We start from the raw sequence: 23,226 nt of genomic DNA on the forward strand, positions 1-23,226 counted from the left end.
GAGAAATAAAATGTTTTTTCCACATACTACTTTGCCAACATTTTGTCTCTTCATACCAAGAGATCCATTTTCATAGCATTTTTAACTTGACTGTTCATAGATATGCCGGCGATCACTAAATTGGGTCTCTTACCATACAAGAGAATTCAATACAACCTTGCATCAGTGAAGTTGTCAGGATTATACGGCTAAATAATTCCACCACTACCCTTCCGTAGCAAATACCCTTCTGTGAGGCCATTTTTAAGTATAACCAAGCTGGAATCTGTTTGAAGATTCCAGATACAAGAAAGAAAATGTTATTGCCAGCAGAGACTACTTGAGATAGGGATTCATATGCTGTGTGCACATGTATGTACTAATTAACAGATGAAGCTACTGCCATGAGAGCTAATCTCTCTCTCTTCATGTGCTCCTATTACGCATCACTGCCTATTATATGTATCACATCTGACAGACCACAGGAACGGGTGTCTCACTAAAATGTGAGATGAGCAACACAGTGGGAAGAAAACCTGGAAGGTTATCATATACAGAACAAAAACCAACCCAACATCATCAGATTTACACAGGGTGGAGGGGGTGTGTGTGTAGAGCATGAATGAGAAAAGACAAGAATTTTACATAAAGCGCAGGTCAGGAGTTGCAAAAAGACTGATAACCTTCTGGAGACGAGCTTAGCTTAGACTCCAGTTTGCCCTAAAAAAGGCAAACATGAGCTGCTCCCTGTTCCCATAAGCACACATGCCCTCTTTCCCCCACTAAAATTACCAATGGCAAGAAGCAACATAGGATGCCTGTGTGTCAGACGACATTAATCCTTCATGCTTTGTCTATTACGTAAGACAACACCATGTTCACATGGAAGTATGCAAAGCCACTAGGTACTGCATTTTGAGACTGTGTGATAAAAGCATAAACGGAGAAACCTTATGTCTGTGCAGGTCTTTATCATATGAAATGCAGACAAGCTGTATCATACCTCCCTTCCAACAGACTGTCATGAAAGGAAATGTTTAATATGTTAAAGCTGTCTGAAAAGTCAGACCAAACCCATGAGCTAGACAAACAGATCAAGCATATGTTCCAAAAAAAAAAGCATTTTATACAAGATGAGCTAAGTGCCAAAGCTGTACGTGTAGATCTGAATCAGTAAAAATGGTGTTAAAACTGTAGACACTTACACTCAAAGATTACCTAACTACTGGGTTATCCCAAGACAACCAAACAAACATTCAAGAAAAACACATCCAGATTTCTTCAAAAGGGCACAGAGGTTGTTTTTTTTTTTTACTTCTGATCCAAATTTCCCCAAGTAATTAAGTTTGGAACACTGTATCCCTTATAAGTTTCCTTTAAGTCCAAATGAAGATTCTACTTGAAAGTCTTCCTCAAAATGCTCTACACTCCTTGAAGATTATTATTCAATGTTAGCTGATAAATGCCCCAGAAAAACCTTCCATTGCTATTTTCTTTACATGTGTATATTACAGAGTCTTTACCATTACCCTACCGATGTGAGGTCAATTACAAAAAGCCCAAAAAGTGTACGTATCAACCAAGCCTTCCCTTTGAAGGAGGGAATATCACCTTTACAACCACCATGGGATGTGCACTGCAAGAACACTGAAGCTTTTATGAACATAAAATTCAGTCTGAAGGGAAATCTTACTGTGATTTTAAATTTATAAACTAATAGCTTGAGAAAGCCTTGGACATTTTCTGTAATACAGCCACTTCCCATTATCTCTTATCACTGTTGAAATAATCATTCACAGAATATGAGTACCTAGATCTCTATTGCTTTCTAAATTAATAGTAATGTGATTATTCAACACAAATCATTAGCTGCTGTAAAACTTCCATGAAGTTACAAGCTTATATTCAGAGAGCTATAGCACGCACCGGAGCACATAACCTGCTTTTCTTTCATCGTAGCAGTTTTATTATTCACATTCTAGTAAAAGGTTTTACACCTAACTGAGCACACAAAGCTCTGGTATCCAACACTGAGAATTATGAAAAAAAACATCAGACTGACATAGCGTTCTTACTTTTAGCAGTTCAAAATAATGAAGACAGTGGTAAACAGGGGCAAGGAGCAGCCGGGGTAGAACATACTGAACAGCTTCTTTAAAGCCTTCACCTATTGACTAGAAACAAAATAAGTTTCAGTCTTAAAACAATAAACGTACTGAAGCGACAACATAATGTAATTAGAATAGTAATATGAATAATATGGCTTACTTAAAAGAAAGTTACCTGTAAATAAAATGCTGCTCCTGGCTTTGATAATTGACTTAGAAAATGATCGTGAAAACCAGGTCGCAAAATATCTTGTGCATATGATTCATACGGATCAAATGCTAGTTCCTAAGAAGAAATACAGAATAATTTTACAAAAATGATTTAATATCTAAATTTCATATTTCTTAAAGAAAATACATACACTACATGGGAGAGGCTTTTCTGCATACTTTTTCCAAGATGCCTATAGAAAAGAATCAATACTTTTACGTACTTGTGAGACTCACGGAGTAATTCAGTCTGGAAGAGATCTCTGGAGGTCAACTGGTCCAATTCCCTGTTCAAAGCAGGGCCCACCTCAGGGCCAAAGCCAGATCCAGTATCAAAGCTAGCTGAGGTTGCTCAGGGTCTCATCCAGTTGAGTTCTGAGTACCTCCAAGAACGGAAGCACCAAAACTCCTCTGAGCAGCCTATTCCAATGTTCCATTGTTCTCAGTGCAGATTTTTTTCACCCAGTATCTAACAAAGATTACTCTTTTTACCATTTGCATGCTTTCTCTCATCTCACCTCACAGTTCTCCACTGTGAGCCCCCAATAAGAGCCTGCCTCAGTCTTTTTTACACCTTCCCTTCAGGTAACTGAAGGCAGCAATAAGATCTCCTTCCTCAGACTTCTAAGACTGAATAAACCCAGCACTCTTAACCCTCTTTGTACATCATGGGCCTCAACTCCTTAATCATCATGGCAACCCTTGTGTATAAGCATATCTTATACTAGGAAGACCAAAACTGGATGCAATATGCCAGATGTGGTCTCAAGTGCTACACAGAAACGATCCTGCAACCTCCTGGCTATGCTTTTCCTAATGTAACCCAGTAGGCAGTTAGCCTTCACTGCTGATTCCTGAGGATCTCCAAGCCCTGTCAAGCAGTACTGCTCCTGAGCCAGGCAGCGGAACCATTGCATGGCATTGTTTGGTCCCAGGTGCAGAACTTTATGTTTGCATTTACTCAACTCCATGAGGTTCCTGTAGGTCTATTTCTCCAGCCTGTCAGGTCTCCCAAGAAGTTGCCCTGTCCTCCTGTGTGTCCCTCCACAATTTGGCATCTTGATGAGGCACCTTCTCCCACAACACTAATACAGACATTGAACAGTATCAGCCCCAGTATCAAACCCCAAGGAATGCCACTAACCCTTGGCCACCAGATGGACTTTGTATTGCTGATGACAGTCCTTCAAGGCTGCCAGCCCAGCCAATTTCCCACCCACTCTATAATTCAACTAGCTAAGTCTACACCTCACCAAGCTGACTATAACGATACTATGAGAAATTGTGTGCTGAAGGCCTTGCTCAAGTTCAGACAAGAGATATTAACTGTTCTTCCCTTTGTCCATGGAGCCAGCCATCTCCTCTTAGAAAGCAGTCAAGTTGGTCAGGTACAGTTTGTCCTTCAGAAATCTGTGCTGGCTGTTGCCAATCATCATCTAGTCCTTCACATGGCTGGATGTGAATTCCAGAAAGATTTGCTAATCTTCTCGGGGACTGAGGACAGGTTGACCAGCTTCTAGTTTCCAGGATCCTCCCCATCAGTCTTTTTGAGATTGGGCATAACACTTCATCTCCAGTCACTGGAGACCTCCACAACTCACCACTAAATTTCAAGAATTCTAGACAGTGGCCTTGCAACATTAACTAGCTGCCTCAGCATCCTCTCCTGCCCCAAAGACTTGCATATATCCACCTTAGATCAATAGTCCCTAACTTGATCTTTGACTTTCATCTCTCTTCCTCAATCTTTGGTAGCAGGCCTAACTGGGAAACCTAGAACCACAATCTTGCCAGTAAAGACCAAGCAAAGGAGACCTGAGTATCTCAGTCCATTCCATGTCCTCTGGCACAGGGTCTCTCACCCCATGAACAAGATACCTCCATTTTCTACAATCTTCTTTTTCATGCTATTTTACCTATACAAGCCCTTCTTGCTTTGCTTCACATTCCTCACCAAGTTTAACTCCAGCTGAGCTGCAGCCCTTTGAATACCATTTCCACCTGCCTAGACAATGCTCCTACATTCCTCCTGGGAAGCCTGTGTTTCTTTTTGAATCATAGAATCGTTTAGGTTGGAAAAGACCCTTAAGATCATCGAGTCCAACTGTTAACCTAGCACTGCCAAGTCCACCACTAAACCATGTCCCTAAGCACCACATCTACATGTCTCTTAAATACCTCCAGGGATGGGGACTCAACCACTTCCCTGGGCAGCCTGTTCCAATGCCTGACTGCCCTTGCAGTGAAGAAATTTTTCCTAATATTCAATTTAAACCTCCCCTGGCACAACTTGAAGATGTTTCCTCTCATCCTATCACTTGTTAACTGGGAGAAGAGACCAACACCCACCTTGTTACAACCTCCTTTCAGGTAGTTGTAGACAGCAGTAAGGTGTCCCCTCAGCCTCTTTTTCTCCAGATTAAACAACCCCAGTTCCCTCAGCTGCTCCTTGTGAGACTCGTTCTCTAGACCCTTCACCAGCTTTCGTTGCTCTTCTTTGGATGCACTCCAGCACCTTAATGTCTGTCTTGTAGTGAAGGGCCTGAGTTTGGTTAAACAGGAAACTCCAACACTTGTCCTTGCCTCCTGCTACACCTACCCTTTTTCTTAAGGACTGGGAGTGCATATTACTTGTGCTTTGAAAACACTGCCTTTGAAAATAAACCAGCTCTCCTGAACCCCTTCTACCCTCAAGGCAGCCACCAGTGTGATCCTGCTTCCCCATTCCCTGAACAAGCTAAGTCTACTCTCCCAAAGCCCAGGGTCTTCAGTCTGCTTATCTCCTGCACTTTTCTCAGAACCTTAAAGTTTACCATCTCTACCGCTTGCAGCCAAGCCTGCCATTAACTATGATATTCCTGCCAGTTCTTCTTTGTTCATGAGAAAGATGTCAAGTGCAGCACCTTTCTTAGTTGGCCCATCAGCATGTGCCACCAAAAACTGTCCCCAGTGCGCTCCAGAAATCTTCTGCATTACTTGAGAACCGCAGTAAGTTGTCCACCCAACAGATGTCAGGAAGGTTATTCTCCCAAGAGAATCACCAGGGCCTGTGATAAGGAGATGACTCCTACTTACTTAGAGAAGGTTTTGGCCACTTGTCAATTGGGCAGTCTTTGCAGGAGAAGCTTGACCACAACATGCCCTTTGGTGGCCTCCTCCTCTGATCCTGATCCTTAAGCATTCAACCAGCTCATCATTCATTCCATAACAGAGCTCCATGTATTTGAGCTGATCTTTTGTTAAGCCTCCTGGCCTCATCTTCCCCGCCTGTCCTTCCTGAGCGCCTGTGTTCATTCGTACAGCCCTCCATCATGCAATCCTTCCTGCCACGTCACTAATTCCAGTCACATGACAGCTCTGCAACTGTGCACAGACTCCCAGATCCTCCTATCTGTATAGGAGCACACACACGCTGGGGAAACAAGACACTTCAGATGAGCCTTTGGTCATCCCACCTTCTCAGGAGGAAGGTGCAAGAGCCTTTGTTGTCATGCTTTCTGTTATGCATGTCCTTTTCTCCTCTCAATTCTTCGATCTGCAAGCTTTGGTCTCCATCCACTAACAAGCCTAGCTCGAAAGCCTTCCTCACCAGCTTCGCAAGCCTGTTGGCAAAGAAGCCCTTGTTCTACTTTGCCTTCCCACAGCAATCCTGATCTACAGCCAATTTACAGGATACCTCGATTTCTGTCGAAGTCTAGTCACAGCTGGTTCCCCACCCTCCCCTGCTCTCTGAAGTTTGAACAGCCCTATAAAAACCCGAGGTTTAGAGACTAAAAAGGTAAAAGCACTCTCAAAAATGGGCAGTCTGTTCATCATGGTGGGGCTGGAAGAAGAGATCTCAACCTAAACAAAGGCAGCTAGAACAGAGATGCACTTAGCATCTAAGTGCAAGCCATTAAAATACATACGAATAGCAAAAAAAAAACCCAAGTATTTTCCTACCTCCGCCATGTCTTCAAAACAGCTGCCTACTAGCGGATGAGGACTACCTTCATCTGTCATTTCAACAGTGTCTTCTATATGACCCAATAACTTCACACTAAGTTCATGAATGTCTGATATACGACTAAATATATTTTCCACATCCTGCAAAAAGCAACAGAATCAGACAAAAATCAACAGGGAATTGGACACAATTTCTAAGAGAAAGAATGTTATGTGCAAAGCTACTGTTATGATATGGGAGTCAAGCACTTCCTTAAATAGAACAAGATTTTGTAACATATTTTATTATATACTCTCTGTATAATTTATATAAGATCATAGAATTTATTTTTAAAGTAATGACTATATGTGTAAATATATGAAAATTTACAATGATTCAAACATGGCAAAGAACAACAGTGACAAATCTTAAATTACAGGCCTGCAAGTGGATATAGTAAATTGGGTGGTTTCTTCCACATTTCTACAAAACCAGTGCTTCCCCACAAGTGCTCCTTGCTCCTCTACTATTTCCATTTCAGAACTCAAGCTAAGTGTTTCCTCTACTACTGGTATGTTAAACTGGACAATAGTTAAGTTCTAGAAGTGTTCATCTAGATTTATAGATATTATAGTACTTTTTTTTGTTTGTGGTTTATACAATACTTACATGAGATGAAAATAGTTTGGAGTTGGAGGCATATGGCTCTCTAAAAACTCTGATAATGAGATTTAGTTCCCTTATATATTGTCGAACCTCTGCCATAAATGACTTCACTAGGTCATAATAGGTTTGCTCCCCTGAGGTGGAGGGTTCCTCATCAGATAAAGTTAGTGCACTTAAATCTTCTACATCTTGATGGAACATATCCATTAATACCTAGGTAGCAAAGAGGGAGAAATCGACAAAGTGAGAACAACTTCTTTTCAAGATCTACTAGTAAGTTACTAGTAAAGCAAATCTATTATTCCCATGAAATCAGACTGATCAGCAGTAAGATTTATGTATTATCATTCTGCAACTGGTTGAGCATTACAAAAGCAATATTCATTGCTACAAATTTGCAAGTCATTATTTGCAGTGGCAATTTCTGAAGAATTCGCAGTCATTTAGACCAATCCAGGCATCCCTCCAAGAACGTGGTCCTAAAATCAATTACAATTTTAAGAGGTCTATGAAGTATACAGACACATTTAGTATTTAGCTGTATTCTATTACCCTGAATTACCCAGCATAATCTAAATTTCTGAAGATACGACATTATCTGAAGTCAAGAAGTGCGTCATTTTGGCTGTTCAGCTTTAGCTTTAACAGGAAGTCGCACATGATCGTGCTTAGAACCCCGTAACCTATCTGCAGTGAATACTGGCCTGCACGCACACTGTGCATGGCCTGGTTTCTGTCCTTAATAACCCCGAGTTCTCTTGTTAAAACGGACCCTTGAGGAAGGGCACCAGCTTCAGAAAAGGTGGCAGTCACATTGCAGAACTACATAGACAAAAGGACCTATAAAAACTTTGACTACCAGAGGTCCCAATTCATACCCAAACAAGGCTTACTAAACACAAGCAATTAATAATTCGAACTTCTCAAGAAAAGCGCATCACTGAACACTTCTTCCAAACATGGTATCTGAGCCAGGAATCATTACAATGACTTAGCAAGTGACAAACAGAAATCACACTTTGGGTTGTTTCCATGATACTCAAAGAACATCTCAAAGGTAGACTAAATAAGTTGACTGCAAATTAGTAAGAGGCATCCTAATTTGAAGTATCTTTAGCAGAAAGAAAACCTAAAGAGGGTCCACAAACAATCTACAATGATGTAGCAAATCTTTACGACAAGCCAGCATAAGATGTAGTTCAACATACAAGATGACTTTGTTCTGCGATATACAGATGGGACAGTATTAATAAACACATCTGCTGCCCAGAGCTACACCCCTTCCAGGAAGTCATTAAGTGTATCAAAGAATACACGTGAACTTCAAAATAAATGAGAACTTAAGTGCTGCTTGCCAGCCTCCCTTCCGAACAGATGGAGGTGAAGCCATAGCAACCTAAACCTGTTACTGCAGAGACTGACATGACTGCTGTCAATCACTGAAAAGACTGAGGAAAAGACTGCAGGATCAAAGCTGTAAATACTCCTCTGAGAACTGCAGGAGGGAAGGCTAACACATTAAACATGAACTAGAGTTTTTAAATAGGGCAGAACACAGAATTAAAAAGTGTTTCTCAAAATAATTATAAAACCGGAGATCAAGAATTAAACTCCTGAACGGGCCACAACAAACATGACATTTACCCTGGTATTTGCAGTAAAAGTCTTCTTTCTTTAAAGCATGTTACAGGCACCTCTCCAGAAGACGTCAGTTAACCAAGCTGTTGACTACTGATATTAGACAAATGAACTATTCTGCAAGAGAATACTTGGGGATCTGTAAGTTCAACAGACGGTCTGGTAGGTTCATCAGACCTGAATACTGGAAGAAACACCTACCTAGAGCAGTCATTCTTCACCCGGGTCTTGTCCTAACACTCCTCAAAAATACACAGGTCTAGTGAGGAGGGAAATGGGTACACGACAGGTTCTTTCTCCTAGTGAGTCAAAGGTCCCAGCTACACACCCTAGTCTTAAGCTTCTCTGAAAACAGAACAATGGACATTTTGCATTAAGACTGACTTCTTCTGAAGCTCTAAGGTGATTCATCTTTCAAAGCCAGTGAATGTACATGGAACTCGGGTTATAAGGAGAATCCTAAATAATTCTGGGGAATGGGACATTATAGGGTCACTACTGTAGAAAATTACATGGAATAATGCAGGTATTCATGGAGGCCCCAAAGTTCGTAACTTTACTTCACAGATGCAGTTCTAGCACATACTTAAGCTAGAAGATTCCAGGCTGTGTTCACAAGGTGCATATCTCACTACTATGAAATCCACAGAAACAAATTAAAATAACTATACCCCAGATATTGAAGCAATCAGAAGCATGAGCAGATAGTAGAAGAAAAACAGCTTGCATTTTAATGGAGTTTGTTTTTTGCAGACAAGGCAAAATTTTCCAGATGGATGGATGGCACAAAAGCAAGTGTGAAAGTGCTTGAGAAAAAACTGGCACACAGGGCCAAGAAACCATTCTGGTTATTTTGTTTCAAAAAATAAAACCAAGCAGAACACATTATGGGTATGAACATAATATACTATGAAGTTTCTCGATGCAACTGGGAAGAAAACACCTTGGGAGCACCTCTCAATGGCTTGCTCTGCTGAGGCAGTAAACCAACAGACTTGCTTTAGAGCCTTTCAAAAGTTTCTTCTGTGTACGTATCAAAGAGTTTCTCCAATGTAACATAATGGAAGTTCCTCAATCAACTTCATCACATCTCTTCTGCTCACCACCTTTCCTAGCACAGAAAGAATCATGCAGCAACAGCACTTGCTCCTGTTATTATTCTATGACAAATATTCAAACATACACCTTCAAACCCTGCCCTAATGACCCAGGCAGACATGCCAAAGAGCAAGAGTGACCAAGGCTACTGTCCTGACTGAGAAGTACTTGACTCTTCAAGACCTCACAAGATATCTTACAAGAGAATAAACAAAGATGAAGAAAGTAGGATCAAAAAAAAGCAAGCAGGAATGAGACAAAGGCATTCATTGAAACACAGATGATACCAACCAAAGATATTAACACAGACCAAGACAAAATACTGAAAAGAGGTGATAAATCTGAAAATCCCTAGACTTCAGCAAGATTAGAGATTCTTAAGCCCCATCCCTTAAAGGATTAACTTCAAGCTTTGTTTTTTAAATAATGGAAAACTTGAGATGCTAATGAGGTGGCCACAGAAGCTCAAGTGCAAAGGCACCTGAAAGACAGACAGGGGACCTTGCTCTATCACTGCTGGAAAGAAAGGCGATTCCTGTCTGAACCTAATGAATCTTCTGAAGCTACAAGAAAGATAACTGCAGATAAAAACATGGACCACTAAGGAGGATTAGGCTAAGATACTAATGCAAGTGGGTTTTTTGTTTTAAAATGCTGGACCATAGATACACTATTTTTTACATGCAATACAGTCTTATTTATTTTGGGAGAACACCCAAGCCTAATTTCAGCCTTCTTTTTTCAAACTACAAAATAACGCTCCACTATTACAGCTTAGGAATGTTAAATTTTTAAGTCAGTGCTGCTTTGCGATAATTTTTAAAGCATTCACACATTGCTGAGATTAGGCAAGTGATATCAAAAGGAAGAAAGACTTAACTATTAATAAGCACAAGCAACAGCTCTGTAAGCTCAATTAGCTTTTTGGTAGCTTTGCTCTATTACTGGAACCATATATTATGGCAGTAATTTCTTCTTTCAAAGGTACAACACTCCATGTACTCAATAAGGAATAGACATTGTCCTCTCAAAACTTAAACTAAAATTTCCTGTTAACATGAGAAACAAGTTAGGCTTACCTTATCAGCACACATTGCCACTTTAATATCTTGTTTTGTAATCTCGTAATGTCTTATATTCCGCACATAATTCCCTACCAATTTTAAGATGTCTGCAGAAATGTATTCCAACACTGCCACTATGTAAACAGACACTTGGTGGTCAATTTTGTAGCCTAGAACTTCCTGAAAGGGGAAAAAAAAAAAAAAGCATTCCACTGTTACTCAGGCAATGAAATACACACCATAGATTACAAGTAAAACCAGTAAGTTTAAGACCCTACTCTAACATTTGCCACATATCCACAGTCTGTTTTAGAAACAGTAGTCTGTAGGCCTAGAGAAGAAAGTGTCATTGTAGATGCTGCTCTCTTAACTGTGGAAGTAATAACAGCCAACCAACTGTCCCAAAAACCTCACTTAAACATCCAGGGCTATTTCCAGAAGTTTCTTGAGTGTTTTCTTAGTCATGCAAAAATGAAACAAGAACAATCAAATTCATAGCAAACAAGTTCTTGGCTTTGTTTGTCCAACAGAGAATTAACTAATTTTTAAGTGAAACAGAAATATATGCAATTAACTAAACTGGAACACTTAAAACTAAGTAACACAAACAGATATTCATTTTTGTTTACATTTCAGGCAGCATACAGACATTACATGAAACAAAGGTGTCAACTTCTAATTGCATTCTAAAAGCAAGATCACATCATTGCTTACCTTTAATAAGGGATGGATTTTTTCTACTGGGAGAGATAACGGATTTCTTCGTTTCCTCTTCTCAATAGCAGACTGGGCATCAGCTATTGCCCACTTATCAATAGGATGGGGAAAACTTTTTTGAACACGGTCCTTAAGAAAAACAGGACTAAAGGGTAAGCGCACAATCTGAATGAGCTTAGCAATATTACTACGTTATCAAATCGCTTTCCATTACTTAACAAAGGAATGTTTGCTAATATTAGTGTTTCAACTATACAAGCTTGTACAACACATGTAAATTTTATCATTTTGGTACATGCTGCTCACTACATTCATAAGGCTGTATCAGAATATCATTACCATAGAATAATCTAGTGTTCAAAATTTGAGAAATGCCAGAATTAAGTTGCCATTGCAGGCACAATTTGCTCCCCTTGTGCACATGCCTGGTAATTCAGCATTTAAATACATGATTACATTTTATCCTAGCACTTTATTCCTTGGACAGAATGGTCATTGAATGAAATGATACAAGTTTTCTGTTCCACCTTTACTGATCAGGGCATGGTCCAGATTGTGTACGTGCAAACTGCTCTGAGGATGGCAACGAACATAACAGGAAAAGAGAATGTCCAACAGCACCCACATATTTTAAAACAGTTTCATAGTCTACTGTTGGACCATATAGCCCCAGTTTATTTACTCCTTCCAGCAGTTCGGGTGCCTGAGGACACCTACACTCTCCCATGCATTGAACAACTCTCCTGCTGGAACTCACACACAGGTCTCTGCAGGTTCAAAAGCTTCACTGTTTTTGGTAGCCCTGGTGTTCAGAGATGCCAGAAATCCAATTTCTTGGAGAACTTCACATTTTATTTTTTCAGACCACAGTTCCCACTGACTGTTTCAGTCGCAAGCGCTCACTTACGTAAATATGACCGCCGTTTGAGCAACCATGAAATGAGGAAGATGAAGTTAATGACCACTTACAAAGAGCTGGTACAGGACAAAGTACACAAACAAAAAAACTTTCTGACAAAAAACTGGGACGGAATACAATTCTATAAAGGTGGCACCTAACTTTCCAAAGTACAGGCTTTTTCTTTTTCTCCCCTCATCATAACATTTCTGCAAAAGGAAAGCAGAGGTCCTACCGAAAAAAAAAAAAGTCTCATTCACTATCTAATACCAATTCACTCCCCTAATATAGTCCAGCCTGCTGACTAAACAGTAGGGGGGGGGGGGGGGGGGAAATGTGTATGACCATATAATTAAAGACAGCATCATTATGCATGAACACAAAGGGGCTAAATTGAGGTTGCCTGATCGTCTCTAATTCTTGCATTTCTCATCCTGCCTTCGCAGCCATAAGACTCATAATGCCACGCTGTGCGTCAAGTTTTTTGTTAGCATTGTTTAAAACACAGCATTAAATAATCTTCCACAAACCTCTTGTCTCTTGAGCTGCCAGACCAGAATGATGTTGCAAAACAGGCCAGCCATTAAAGGGGACACTGGAACACCATTAGAGGTGTCAGTGTTCAAAAGAGAACAGGAAGGATGAAATTAATGAATCTTGAGCTCAGAGATACTACTTTTTTTTTTTTTTTAAAGGGGTTTTTGGACAGGCCGGGGGGGTTGCCATTAGTCCACTTTCCTGAGAATGTGAGGAAGTTGCATCTTGTTTTGTTACCTAACCCGGCACAGGCACAGCCGAGTACTGGAAACCAACAGGCACACTGCACGTGGAGTCTGTAGCTTGGCACTAAAGTCTTTCTTCAAGTCATGGTTAAGCACAAAGGGCTACCAAGACATTCATGGGCTCAGAAGCTTAACTCATTTAGCTTAAGTAATTTGTTCCTCAGACGGAGAAACTCTTCTCAGATCAAGCCCTCTTCTCAAACATCAAGCTGCTTTTCTGAGCAACAGAGGTTATAGATCTTTGAAAAGGCAATTGTAAGAGAAGAGGTTTCTATATAGAGGAAAGAAGTGTTCCTCAACTCATTCTGAGAAAGTGACTGAACTATTTTTGTTCAAATTTCTGGGACAGTGGGGGGTACATCAGCCTAAATTACCATGCTGAGAAAGCAGCACAGAGCCTCAGACTAAGCAGCTATAGTTTGCAGGCAATACCAGTGGGGAAAAAAGGTCTTTTGAAAGGAACCAGTCATCTTTATGTACACAAGTTACACTCACCTTCTATTATACAGTAATACAGTTCAGAGATAGTTTTACTGTGCATTGAAAAACAAATCCAATTGATAGGAAAATCAGCTATTAGGTAACTCAGCAGGCTTTATGTGGAAGGTTCTGCTACATAAAGATACATAATTACTGCTTTCCTTTTTACATTGTGAAATGATTACTATATTAACTTTTCATGTAACAGTTCAAATTATTACAAATCTGTAATAATTATTCTCTATACCTCTACATCCAGAAAACTTCTTGGTTGGGCTTGACACAACATATTTAACAACTGGAGAATTAACTCCTCCACATACTGTAACGCATCTTCAGTAGAGGAAAGTTTAGGATGGACTTGCACCTGAACCTATAGGAAATAGAAGAATTCAAGCTTTGAGTTTTGCTCTTCCCCAAACCACATGCTTTAGTTGCAAAAAAAATGACAAAAAATGAGCCAAACAGCTCAGAAAAATCCAACCCAAAAACATAGCTCTGTTAAGGCACACCAGACGAACACGAGTGAAACACTCATCTACACCTGACAGAAATACAAATCTCAAATGTTAAGGCACTCAAATCACTGTAAGTGACATTTAATGTCAAGAAAACAGCTGATTAATAATGGCGCTTAGCAGTGCAATTAGGAAAACTGTTTAAAAACCCTGCATATGTTTGTCTTTCTCCCCTAGCTCTTAAACCACTGTTTGTATAAGACATTTTAGACATGGGGTTTTCTCCCTTTTACAACTCATTGTTCGTCACTCAGTCTATAATCATGAAGTACAGAACTTTTTTTCCACAGAGAGAGCACTACAGAAACAGCAATGATTTCAGCAGCATTTAGCCCTGAAATTATTTAATCCATTCTCAATTAGCTCTCACTAAAAAAAGATTGGTTTAGAAGTCTGTTTCCATACTGATTTTCTAAAAAGATGTCAGCCTCTAGAGCAAAAAACACTTCAAAAAAGGCCAGCGTTGTCCTGGCATTAAGTGGCAGTTCAGAGGTTTTGAAAGTTTGGTCCCAGTACATTTACTTGTATGCCATAAGTGTCTGTAAGTTCCCACTGGTGTAAATCCACTGAGGCACGATCCTCCTTGCTCCTCCCATTATTTTTCCAGACAGTCATTTAACTTCTGAAACAAGCCTCCAGTATAGCTTTCCTTTGCACTTCTGTAGTTCACAGAATAGCATGGTTTTAGCCAGTTTAAATTTCAGGTATGCAATGCTCGGTGCTTCAGAACTTAAACAGACAGGCAGTTTAATCTCAATCCTACACCGATGGCAAATATTATGCCAGAGCCAGCTGACTGCTAACTTTCGCAATGCATCTTTCAAGCCCCAATTTCATCATTTTACCATTCCACTACACACAACTCAAAATGCCTCCAGTTCTCTCCATCACTAACACAAGGGCTTAACCAGCTTAAACCAAAACCCAACAATCTGTCTCATCCAAATATTAAACCCATGTCTATATTCAAATAATGGTGCCATAATTATTTAATTTCACACCTGAGTTTTCATTCCTGTTTGCAGTTATAGCAAGAATTAAATGTTATGAAGTTCAAACACACAACAGCCTCAAATAGAAATCCACTTGCCTGCTAAGGCACTCATTAGTTTGAAAACTTCATGTCTGGGCATAGTCCTGGTGCTCATTTAACTGCTGATTTAAATACGCTAGATCATGCGTTTAGTTTCTTGCAGATTGCATACCCTTATGCAGCAGGTCTTAAAAAAAAATCTCCAGAAGTTATTGCTTTTTTTAACTTAAAAGCACTCTGGCAAAAATAGAACAAGAGAACTTCTCTCCATTTGACTAGCTAACGCAACTATTTTGATTATGCCAACAGTTTCATTTTTCCCAAGAACTTCACCGTGCACAGCTACAGAGTGTGTCTGCAGAGGTACCCGAGTAACATGCCCAGCAGTCCCAAGTATTATTTACAATTCAAACACTGACATCTGAAATACTGTGCCAGCTTGGAACATCTTAACACCAGAAATTACAGACTTGCAGAAGTATTCTCTTAAAGATCAGAGCTGATCTGAGCTGCCTGGAAGATGCTGCCTTTAATGTTTTTTTTTTGTTGTTGGTTTTTTTTTTTTTTTAAAAGCAGAACTGAACAAATTTGTATTACGTTCTCCCTACAGTATACTACAGCACTTTGTATTTCGAGAAGTGTTAAATTACCAAGTCAATCCGACAGTAAAAATACAGAGCATGATAAACCGCAGTGATGAAGAGCAGCTCTATTTTCTCCTTTGCTTAGAAAACAGATTGTAGACTTAAATAGCCTCATCACAACTCTTTCGGTTTGTAACACAGAGTCTATAGGAATAAGAACAAACAAACAAAAATACCACATCAGGCCGTGACCTGAAACATTATCCATAGTCAGCCGAAACAGAGTCAACAACGATAACCTACTCCTAGTTCAGGAGATAAAGTTCCAAACATTTTTCCTAAGCATTTATGTTTGGGGGCAATTACATCATTCTTCTCAAAGGCCATCATCTTCTGGCACTATCAAGCTCTACTTCAGTAGAATATCTGCCTTGGCAGAGGAAAACATCATGAGGTGCCACTGGCTTGCCAGCATACTTTATCTATATTAGGTAGGTAGTAAATAAGCTTCATTGCTACTTAAGTGAGATTTAGTATCATTTAGGGTTCAAAGTCATACAAGCAAAAGCAAGAAAACAACTAGACTAACAAGGAAAATTACAGGCTAGCTTGCTGTACAATTATCATAGAAACATGTAATTTTAGTATCTGCACTACTGTAGTACCTAAAGGCTCAGACCGAGAATGAAGCAGTGTTATTTGAGGGTACTCAAAGCAAGTCCCAAGAAGTCCATTATCTAAGACATGATGCAAGACTGGGTAAGATGCAAGATTTAGTAAGAGAAGACAAGAAATGAGAACATCTGTTAGCATACACCATCACGTGACCAGTTTCAAAAAAGAAGATCAAGTTACCAGGGGGTTTCCATCTTTCTCATAAAGTCAGCTCAGATTTTAAATTAAAAAATCTAGGCCACCCTGTCTTATCACCCTTGAAAAAACTGAGTATGGCTTGAATCCCACCAGATCCTTCTCAATCCTATGTTAGGAATACACATGATAAAAACAGACTAACAACTTCTGAAGTGTAGTGATGTTTAGATAAGATTCTTATCTAAACATTTAACCTCTCCCTTAAATAATGACAGAATCCATCCCCTCCCTCCTACACACAAACACCAAAATGTCTATTTTATGATAAGGAAAATTACTAAAAGAGCAGCTTAAGATCTTTTCATAAAAGTTTCAATTCTTCAAAATACCCCAACAAATTCTAACAGGCAAATACAATCTACATCAGCTACAAATCCCTGCCTCCGTGACTCTGTTTTAACTCATCTGATCACTTTTTTGAATGCTCAGTCTTCGCAATCTTTTTTAATTCTCAAAAGGGGAAAGACTAGGATTCTCTTTATTTGAAGATAAGCAGAGCCAGCATTTCTTGAACAGCTTTTCATGTGCTGTTTAAGAACACAAGCAGAGACAAGGAGTGTCTGCTTAAGAAAATTCATAGCACTTCAGGAAAATCGTATCATATGACCACTTGGTGCTTTTTTTTTTTCTTTTTTTTTTTTCTTCCCTTAAAAATCAACAAAAGCAAGGAATTTCCATCAGGAATGGCAACAGCTTAAAAATTAGGCAACCCTAAATCTAAGCTGCGAGAAAAAGCCAATGAAATCAACTAAAAAAAATGTGCTTAATGAATAAAGATATCTGATCTTAGCTTTATATAAAAGAAGTTGCTAAGGATTATAAAGTTTCTCAAACCATTCCTTTCAAACTCTACATAATAAATTAGAATACAAACACTCCCACAAGCCTCGTGGGAAGCAGTAGGGACCTAGACCAAACCCAGAAACAAGTTTCAGTTAAAGGACTGCAGATTGCACAGCTTCAGCTTACACAGAGGCTTGGTTGCTGACTGGCCCAACACAACAACTCCTAAGCTGGTCACCAGATGACCCAAACCCGAGTCTAGACTGACACCCAGCAGCTCATTCGGCACTAGAAAGAGGTGTTTGATGACAGATAAGAAAGGAAGATTTGCACAGTGAATTTAACAATCTCATTGATACCAAACCACGCTTCCTTAGCAACAGTTTTCGGTTACCTCTTCCGCACGCGGCCAAAAGGAAAAGCCTAATTTATGTCAATCATAAAGCTGAAAAATGCCAACTTATGATGAAAAAAACTCTCCAAAGACTTCTTAAAGCCACTTCATGTGTTACACAAACATCAGCGTAATGCTCCCAAATCATCGTTAACAATCAATGCAATCACACTCGCAGTTCTCAGTTGTTCTGCTAAATACAGAACGCACCAGAAAAATCCTACACGTGAAAGGCTGCAGAGAGAACAATACCGAACCGAGTCCTATCAGGAGCAGCAGAAGCTCCAGCAGCTTCAGAAAAGTGCGTAACAGAAGGAAATCATTCTAAAGCTACATAACAAACTGAAATAAAAACGAAGCATCTACTGTTGGTTAATTTTTTTTCGTATCTGCGCAAGAAGTCTACCCATCTACGGGGATTCTGTCAAGAAGTCACAGTATGAATCAAAACCCAATGTCTGCTAAAGACACCACGCTTCACTGCTGAGTACAGGTACTGCTGGCGCTGCCAGTCTTCTTGGTGGCGGCTGGGGGGTTTGTAAGAAAGTGTCTAAATGAAAAAACCCATCATATTTACCACAGCATTTTGATGATAAAATGGAAGAAGCTGTAATGATACGACAGGCCAAGCTGTTTTCCAAAGCACTGTCAGAGAAGGCGAAGCTTTACAGATTGTAAGCATTTTTCTAAACCTTCGCAGACAGTTTATTCAATGGATTATTAGTAGAAATTACTTGGCCACAGAGCAGGTTTTTCTGGGGGGGAGGGAAGAATTTTCTTCACTTCAGTAACTTTGAAAGTCTTCACTGATGTTATAACCCTTATTTTTACTCAACATATCTTTTGTTAATCTTCCCTCAATGACGACGAAACTACTGACAAGCAACTGCTTATCACTAAAACACTCCAGGATGAAATATTTTATGTACAGCTTGCATGGATGAGTGTTCTCGCAGTGCAAGCACTCCATAAAAAGGTTTTTTTTTCTCTTCTTGTACATCTCTGCTGGTATTTGGCAACCCTGCCCATGTTTTGTTATCTTGATCAATTTAAAATCCAGTAAATTAAACCAAATACAAATGACTCGGATCCACGCTTCAGCAACAATTCATGGAGGCCACAAGACTCAGATTTTGGTAACATTTCTCTTGATGCATCAAGGCAGAAGTATTACACTGCACGTGAAAAAACTTACAGTAAAGACTTGAACCATAGGATCTTAACTTTATCCTCCATAGCTATCAGAAGAACAGAGAACCCAAAGCCATCAGAAATTAAGGATGTTCTACATCTGCAGCGAAGCCGTGCCAAGAATAAGAAGTGCCATTCTGAGTACCAAGTGGCAACTGGACTGTCATCGATTTAAAGAACTAGGTAACTAAAAGTCGGATAGAAATATCTTTGTCAGCCACAGCTTCCTGAGCACTCTGTAGTCACTGAAGCAGCTTTTCTCGTCTCTTTTGCTCTGTGAAAGGTCCAGAAGACTGACTATATGATACAGGGAGTACCTGGAAGCACAGTGCCTGGAACAGTTTCCTTAACTGAGGAAGCATATCCCCCTCAGCTGTCAAGCCACATCCGTCCAATCATTCTGACGATAACAAATCCCGACAGCTCCCCTTGTTAATTTCTCAACAGATTCAAAACAACTTGAGGTACGCAAACAGCAGAACATCTGCACAATAAGGAAGTTCTTTTGCTTTTCTCAATCACTGAATTGCTTAAGGTATCAATCAGTAAGGATGATACACTTTCTACTGTAAAAACCAACATATCAGGGAAGAAGCAAGTCATAGACACGCAGAGAAATTCTGACTACATAAACAAGAGTTATACAAGCAAGATAAAGCCATAGGGAAAGATGTTTAGGAAAAACTATCTAAAAGGTTATGACCAGAATAAAGTGTATAAATTCACTAGCGAAAGAACACGAATGTTGGAAGAGGCATCACTTTGCAGGTGTCCCTTCTCAGTCCATTTTCCAAGGTGTATTAAAAGCCACGTATCTCCATCTCCAGCCACCCAAGAGCTCTGGTGTTTCATGCGTCTTGAATCCTCCATCTTCAGCCCCAGCATCTCACCTTCTGTCCATCTCTGCAACTACAATTTCAGACACCAGCTGTTATTCTTACTTCCTTTTCTTGTACCTCATCACCACAATTACTGTCTTTCATCAGCAACCAAGGATCTCTGCAACACTCCTCTTTTGCTGCTTCGAAATAACAGTGACCAGGCAGAGAAGTATCTCAGTACACATCATTTTCTTCGTAATTCAGTGCACCGGAGTCTATCTCGACAGCATCTGAAGGAGAATCGGAAGAAAAGGGATTACATTATGATCTGAATGGCACAAGAGCTGCTTTTTGCAAATGCAGCTGTTCGATGCAAATACAGTTCTATTGTTAAGGTTCACGTCTAATGAAATACAAGGCATGCTCGCCTAAGAATTTGTTGATGTAGGAAGAGATTCATTCTTACTACATATTCTTGTTTTTCTTGTTTGATAAAAAAAAAACAACAAAAACAGAATCAAAATAACTCATTGGGAAAAAGAAAGCTATTTGCAAGGATTCAACAATACCTATTTTTTAAGAAAGTGATTCCGAGGCGCAGTTTGAGCTCTGCATTACAAGCCACCTCACAGTTACAAAAGGGCAACGGCACTTTAATGATTCAATGACCACATGTAGCAGCCTTCCCCAATAGCTGCGAATGCTCCATCCTGGTATATATACTTTAACAATGTTAAATTAAATGCCAGTCTCCTCATCGGAGATACTAGTTCAACATAGGTCTTCCCAAACTATTCTCATTTCCAGCTCTGCAGCAAATCATCACAATCCTGTTTGTGCATCTACCTGGTTTCAAGGTGGAGTTCAGAAAGCAGTTTGCTGTCACTACCCGAGAATGAGCGTCAGCACCTGGTCAGCTAACAGGGGAAACGAAGGAAAGGTTCTCCTCTACTAACGACAGGATGTACATGAGCTTCAGATAATCTGACTCCTACTGAGATAGCATGCTCTGGCAGTTCAGCAGACAATGCCACAAGGCACTAGTCTCCCTCCAGGACAGTTTTGCCCTTTGACCTCTCTGGCATATGTTGCCACATTCTCTACTTTACTAGTCCCACACGCTAGCCTCCAGGTGCACCTCAGGTATTTGGCTAGCAGAGCAAGGGGTCACTGTCTCAAACCCACTGGCTGCAAAGCTGCAGTATCACACCTGTCTCATGAACAATGACAGATGATTGTCAAAGCAAGTACGCTGCAATGTTCATGGTTTCACCTACCACCTATGACAGGTTCGTTACTTTACGGGGCCTTTATCGAGGTAAACACCCTAGCCAACACTACTTGTACCTACGTAAGTTAGAATACCCAATTTGGTTTCTCCATTAACGAAGAAGCCATTAAGATGATAACGTAATATTTTCATCTGCCATTTAGTTTTCCTGTAACTCAAGCATTTGGCTGTTCAGTAAAGCAGGTGACAATATGGACAGATTCTTCATTTCTACCTTTACAGGGATAGCAACAGTAAGCAGCAGAAGACTATGCTTCTGGAGCACAGGGGGCAATAGCCTGAGAGAAGATAACAAACAGGTGGTGATCTCATGAAGAACTGAGGCTAAAAGCGTTGACACCTGCAAGTTTGAGTGTGAAGCCTTCAGAACTAACTCCACCTCACTCCTGCCACCCCTCTACCCAGAGTAAGAAATAAAGCACAGCACAACAAAACCAAGACAACTATACCTTGCAGGGCCAGTTTGTCATCCTTGGTAGCTTGTCATCATTGGCCTCCTCTGTTGACTTCAGACTCCAGAATTCCTTTTACCCCAAAGGAATTTATCCAACTCCTTCAGCAAGCATCTTTAAAGCAGGGTGACTCCACAAATGCCTTGTCCATTGGGAAGAAATCTTGTGCTTCAGATGCAGCAAGTAATTCCAAAGTCTTAGCTCATGCTTGCCTCGAATCCTCACTCTGCATCCTCCAGTAGTTAGCACTGAGCCTCATTCCAAATTTGGCAAACCTCTGCTACACCATGGAATAAACCATCCTCCAAAGGAACGAGCTTTTGCTGGTTGAGGCCTTGGGTAGCTCCAGTTTCCAAGCAGGCTTCAGTCAGATGGCTGTCCAAGTGCTTACAAGCACCACAAGAAGCAGCAAGTTGTACGGTCAGCGCAGAAGTATAGCTTCGAAGAAGCGACTACCCATCAGGGATAAGACATTAACAGTACATGCTACAGATGAGACAAGCAAGAAGACGACTTCCAAGAACTGGATGAAACCACACAGCGTTGGAAACCTCAAAGAGCACGCCCAGAAAAGCGAGGCAATACATCACAAGAGGAAATCAGGAAGAAACACTGAACCAGTACAACTGCAACACTTGAGACTTCCAATCCATACTGGAGGATGCAATAGTTCAACTAGCCCTAGGAGCAAGTCTTTTAGGCAGAAGTTGCAGTTAATCACTGTAACCAGACAGCCTCATAAAGCGTTGCTGTGTACGACTAAAAAGCGTCAAGTTCTGCAATCTGAAGCCAGTTCAAGCAACGGTGTCAGAAACCTCTTGTTTCTTAAGCCTTCTACTTTCTGGGCTCTGGCTGCAGAAGTGGAAGAGGAGCCCTCACCATTTTTTCTCTCTTCCAAAGAAATTCTTTCCACACCACAGGCGCAAGCTTCACCATCCCAAGGGAGCAAGACTTGCTATTTGTCCTAACGAAGCCTTCTCGGCAAAAAGGCATTTAAACTAAGAGAAGCTTAACTAAAAGTCATTAAGCCCGAACACTAATTAACCAAAACTCTCTCAGCAGTTCCTCATAACGATCCCCCCCCAGCTGTGTCACTTCTGGGCGCTACGGGAGCCCAGCAGAAAGCCGCAGCGGCACTACTTGCTTCCTTCTCGGCGAAGGGGGGGCCGGGACCCGCGTGTCCCTTCGCCCGTTGTTATCCACCCGGCTCCCTCTGTCAGAGCATCGCCCCACCGCGCCCCCCCTCCGCGGCTCCCGCCCGCCCGGCAGGGCGGCCCGAACCGACCCCCGCCGAGCCCCGAAGCCCCTTCCGGAGCGCGGGGAGCGCCGGCCGGCCCCGCTGCCCCGGCTCGGCCGAGGCGCCGCGCCGGCCGCGGCCCACCCCGCGCCGAGGCCGGGCCGCCGCCGCCGCGCCGGGCCCCGGGCCGAGCCCCCGCTCCCCCCTCACCTTCTTGAGGGCGGGCACCAGCAGCCCCCGCCACTTGGGCGCGTTCTCCTCGCTGAAGAACTCGTAGAGCAGCGGCTGCGCCTGCATGGTGCCGCCGGGCCCGGCCCGCTCGGGGAGGCGGGCGGGGCGGGCCGGGCAGGGCCGGGCGCCGCGAGGAGGCCGCCGCGGGAGGGCTCCGCGCCCCTCAGCAGGAGGCCCGGCGGGCCGCCGCCGCCGGCGGCAGGCCCGCAGCGGCGGGGGGAGGCGGCGGCTGCCGCATTCCCCGCCCCCGGCT

At 41.4% G+C, this 23,226-nt stretch overlaps 1 protein-coding gene across 7 annotated transcripts in view; it reads right to left on the reverse strand.

The window, feature by feature from the left end:
* The window catches only part of SOS1 (SOS Ras/Rac guanine nucleotide exchange factor 1), a 52,104-nt gene extending 28,913 nt beyond the window's left edge, over positions 1 to 23,191 (reverse strand). The window contains exons 1-9 of one of the 7 annotated variants that reach the window (XM_087775144.1): positions 22,953 to 23,061; positions 19,898 to 20,052; positions 13,813 to 13,938; positions 11,403 to 11,534; positions 10,704 to 10,868; positions 6,892 to 7,101; positions 6,240 to 6,383; positions 2,263 to 2,373; positions 2,055 to 2,153 (exon numbers count right to left, since the gene is read on the reverse strand). In XM_087775144.1, the coding sequence (XP_087631270.1) occupies positions 2,055 to 2,153; positions 2,263 to 2,373; positions 6,240 to 6,383; positions 6,892 to 7,101; positions 10,704 to 10,868; positions 11,403 to 11,534; positions 13,813 to 13,938; positions 19,898 to 19,924 (1,014 nt within the window). In that variant the 5' untranslated portion in view covers positions 19,925 to 20,052; positions 22,953 to 23,061. The other 6 variants (XM_087775143.1, XM_087775146.1, XM_087775142.1 and 3 more) reach the window with 6 other exon arrangements.
* Positions 23,192 to 23,226: the final 35 nt, after the last annotated feature.

Source organism: Nipponia nippon, unplaced genomic scaffold, assembly GCF_047370975.1.
Source record: "Nipponia nippon isolate SJK-2023a ecotype South Korea unplaced genomic scaffold, ASM4737097v1 scaffold_4, whole genome shotgun sequence".
Lineage (NCBI taxonomy): Eukaryota > Metazoa > Chordata > Aves > Pelecaniformes > Threskiornithidae > Nipponia > Nipponia nippon.